Source organism: Octopus bimaculoides, chromosome 9, assembly GCF_001194135.2.
Source record: "Octopus bimaculoides isolate UCB-OBI-ISO-001 chromosome 9, ASM119413v2, whole genome shotgun sequence".
In the NCBI taxonomy this organism is placed as follows: Eukaryota; Metazoa; Mollusca; class Cephalopoda; order Octopoda; family Octopodidae; genus Octopus; species Octopus bimaculoides.
Genome location: NC_068989.1, coordinates 16,961,241 through 16,965,249, shown reverse-complemented (window position 1 = coordinate 16,965,249; position 4,009 = coordinate 16,961,241). Strand labels below are relative to the sequence as shown.

Genomic DNA, 4,009 nt, shown 5'->3' with positions numbered 1-4,009 from the left:
GCCGCTCGCCATTCCCAGTCCTCGTTACCGATGGGTCAGTCGCTGCCTCAGACATATTACAGCTAGTGAAAGTTGTTCCGTTCATCACCGTGGTGGTGGTGGTGGCAGCGACGACAATGACGACCACGAGGACGACGACGACTTAAAATGGTTCCAATTGTTTAATGGTATGTAGAACGCTTTGTTGTTAATAGCAACAAATGTAAGGGAAATAATTTTGTGACCAAATAAAAAAAAAAAAAAAGCGTTGTTCGTTTTAAAGTGTAAACGATGTATCGCTGGAAAAGACTTGCGACTTTGCAACGAATATTCGTAAGTACAAAACTTTCATCAAGTGTAATAAATTAGTTGCTGTGAGGAATACAAGAAGATTAAGTGATATTGAAAGAACTTGAGATATATAGGTCTACCCGATCAGATGATAAACAACAACAGCAATTATATTTACACAGATTTTTCCATTACCACCAGCTCTGAGAGTGAGGCGTATATAGCAACGACGTGTACAGGTGCCGCTTATCATTCATAGCTCTCGACACAGTAAACAGGTCTCCTTCTAAAAATAGGAGCAAGGTAACATTCAGTTTAAGAACAAAACAATTTTCATAGTTTGAAATCATCATCGTCATCGTCGTCTTCACATGTACAATTTCTAGTCAAAGTATCAAAAGTAAGCGGAATTTCAGATCGGGAAGCCTACCCAACAAAAGTTGAATTTTCTCCGTTTTTGACGGGATTTCCCCAATTCTTTTTGACCACGGACTCGGAAAAAGATGGTAAGCGTCTTTTTAGGAAGAATAAATTTGAAAATTTATGATTTTTTGTCTAAACTTACCTCCCCCACCGATTCTGATCAATATTTTTCTTTCTCCTTTTCTTTTTTATTTATTTATTTTTGTACTATGCACTCAAAATTCATGGTGGGAGAGGCTTTTGCGGAAAGAAAAAAGAAATTGAAAATATTTCCCGACGAAAAAGTGTGTGACTTAAGGGAGATTTGGCTTTTGTTTCTAGCACATCCCACGACCACCTTCCCCATTTTCTTTGTCACTCTTACATGTATTGACGTTTTTCAATATTTTTCTCGTCATAAGGCGGTGAGCTGCCAGAAACGTTAGCATGCCAGGCGAAATGCTTAGCGGTATTTCATCTCTCTTTACGTTCTGAGTTCAAATTCCGTCGAAGTCGACTTTGCCTTTCATCCTTTCGGGGTCGATAAATCAAGTACCAGTTGCATACTGGGGTCGATCTAATCGACTGGACCCCCTCCCCAAAAAATTTCGGGCCTTGTGCCTAGAGTAAAGAATATTTTTCTCGCCATAAACATATTTATGCTATTTAAAAAAAGTCACTTCAAGGACCTCGGACAGATGATACTTTCCTTAAGATGTGTGCTGTGTCCAATAAGGCTGCTATTTGCAAGACAAATCTGACATGGGATTATTGTTTAATAATAAGCACCTACTACACTCTCTGAGTGGTTGGCGTTAGGAAGGGCATCCAGCTGTAGAAACTCTGCCAAATTTAGATTGGAGCCTGGTGTTGCCATCCGGTTTCACCAGTCCTCAGTCAAGTCGTCCAACCCATGCTAGCATAGAAAGCGGACGTTAAACGATGATGATGGTGATGATGATGATGATGATGAATAATGATACTGATAAGGCGAGCTGGCAGAATCGTTAGCATGCCAGGCAAAATGCTTAGCAGCATTTCATCTATTTTCATGTTCTGAGTTCAAATTCCACCAAGGTCAACTTTGCCTTTCATTCTTTTAGTATCAATAAAATAAGTACCACTTGAACACTGGGGTCAATGTAATCGACTCATCCCCTCCCCTAAAATTGTTGCCCTTTTGCCAAAATTTGAAACCATTATTACTATTATCATTATTGTTGTTGTTGTTGTTGTTAGTAGTAGTAAATGCTAGAGTCAGTAAATTGCCAGCCCTGTAGTGTTTAGTTTTGTTTTATTACATTCATGTATCCTCTTCATCCATCCAGGATTCAACAAGTTAAGCACCAATAATATATTGTTTATCAATCATTTAAGTACTCACCCCCACTCTTTATATAATTTTGGCATTATGCCAGTGTAAAAATCTATTGTAATGAAGGAATTTCCCTCAAACTGATAGCTGTTTCACCTTTGTTGCTGTTAACTATATTAAAATATTTGTTAATTCTTGGAATATTGGTATTATGAATGATACATTGTGATTCTTGATAATAATGGTCAACTTTGCTGATGACTAAAAAAGCATAAATATCATAATATTACTGTTGATATTGGGATTCATATAAACGGTATATTTATATGTGTCTACAAACATGCACATATGAGGGTTCGCTGAAAAGTTTCTGACCTTATAAGTATTGCAAAAGGCCTGATTGGCGGCTTAATCATCCGAGTTCTTCTAGAGGGTTTAGAAAAATTGAAGGACTGCTGCAATAACTGTATGAATTTGAGAAGGGGAATATGTTGAATAAAATCCTTGTCCTTTGTCATTTCCTCTGTGAGGCCCAGCATCTGAAGACCCTTTCTCACCACTTCATCCCGTGTCTTTCTGGATCTACCCCTTCCACAGGTACCCTCCACAATTAAAACTTCTTTATTCAGCTGTCTTCATCCATATGCATGTTATTTATAAATGTCATCTCTAAAACGTTGTTCTTAGATACTCGAATAATTAAAATAATACATTAATTATTTCTTTTTCTCCAGCCTCCAAAACTGGGGATCAAGGTAGTCATTTGGTAAGTAAGATGATATCAGCATCTAATTCTAAAAAGGTTCTATTACTCTAACCAAACAGACAGTCATAGTAACACCTCAGTCACATCTAAAGACATCAACAACGCAGGAAAACACAGCTACCACACCAACTACCCATACACATCACCTACATACTAACCGGAGCACAACTACAGCAACAATACACATAACCACTACAACACTCATAAACAGCCCCTACATCACTAATGCACACAGTCATTACTTGACCAAGACCAATAGACAGATATTACACCAACAAAACATAACCTCCACCAGTACATACTTCACAACAGTAATACATACGACAATACACGCTCTCACTACAACAAAACACGCAGACACTACAATGCCAATACACACTGCCACAACACCCACAGGTGTAGCCAGTGGTAGTGGGGACAGATTCATTCGGTCCAGCTCTTGTGGGATCCATGTGATGCAAATGAGAAACATTTTTAAATGAAACTTTTAAAAAAATAAAATTCACTAATGCATACATACACTTTTATTATTTTATTTTCTGTATCATCACCACCAGCATAACTGCTATTTTTCGTTCCTACCATTAGTTATTACCATCACAGTTGGTACTATTACCAACCTTTAGTATGTATTTATTTATCATCAGTACTTTTGTGCGTGTGAGAAGGGTGAAGGTTGCATGCACATGCACATATGTGATGTCTTTCCCTTTGAAGCTTCCTCACAATCTTTCTGACAGGTGGTCATTTGTCTTTCTACAGAGGTACCTATCGCCTATCTATTATCACCATCATACCAAGCATCATCACTAACATTAGCCATCAACCGTTAATCAGTTAATTTGATAACCATTAATCAGTTAATTCTTTAAAAATGTAACGTCAGTTATGAATAAACCCTTAACATTCATTTTTATTATAGAAAAAAAGAACAAAAAATCAGTCTTTGCTCTAAAACCACCTAAAAATACCTTTAGAAACAAACCTGGGCACCAAACTTAATCTGTTAATCATTACTCTTTTACTTGTTTCAGTCATTTGACTGTGGCCATGCTGGGGCACCGCCTTTAGTCAAGCAAATCGACCCCAGGACTTATTCTTTCTAAGCCTAGTACTTATTCTATCGGTCTCTTTTTGCCGAACTGCTAAGTTACGGGGACGTAAACACACCAGCATCAGTTGTCAAGCGAAGTTGGGGGGACAAATACAGACACACAAACTTTCACACACACACACACACATATATATATATATAT

At 37.7% G+C, this 4,009-nt stretch overlaps 1 protein-coding gene across 4 annotated transcripts in view; it reads left to right on the top strand.

The window, feature by feature from the left end:
• The first annotated feature begins 54 nt into the window (after positions 1-54).
• Positions 55-4,009, top strand: part of LOC106881705 (cilia- and flagella-associated protein 119) — a 23,794-nt gene continuing 19,839 nt past the window's right edge. The window contains exons 1-2 of one of the 4 annotated variants that reach the window (XM_052970450.1): positions 55-312; positions 2,722-2,753. In XM_052970450.1, the coding sequence (XP_052826410.1) occupies positions 271-312; positions 2,722-2,753 (74 nt within the window). In that variant the 5' untranslated portion in view covers positions 55-270. Of the gene's footprint in view, positions 777-2,721; positions 2,754-4,009 lie in introns of all 4 variants that reach the window. The other 3 variants (XM_014932176.2, XM_014932174.2, XM_014932175.2) reach the window with 3 other exon arrangements.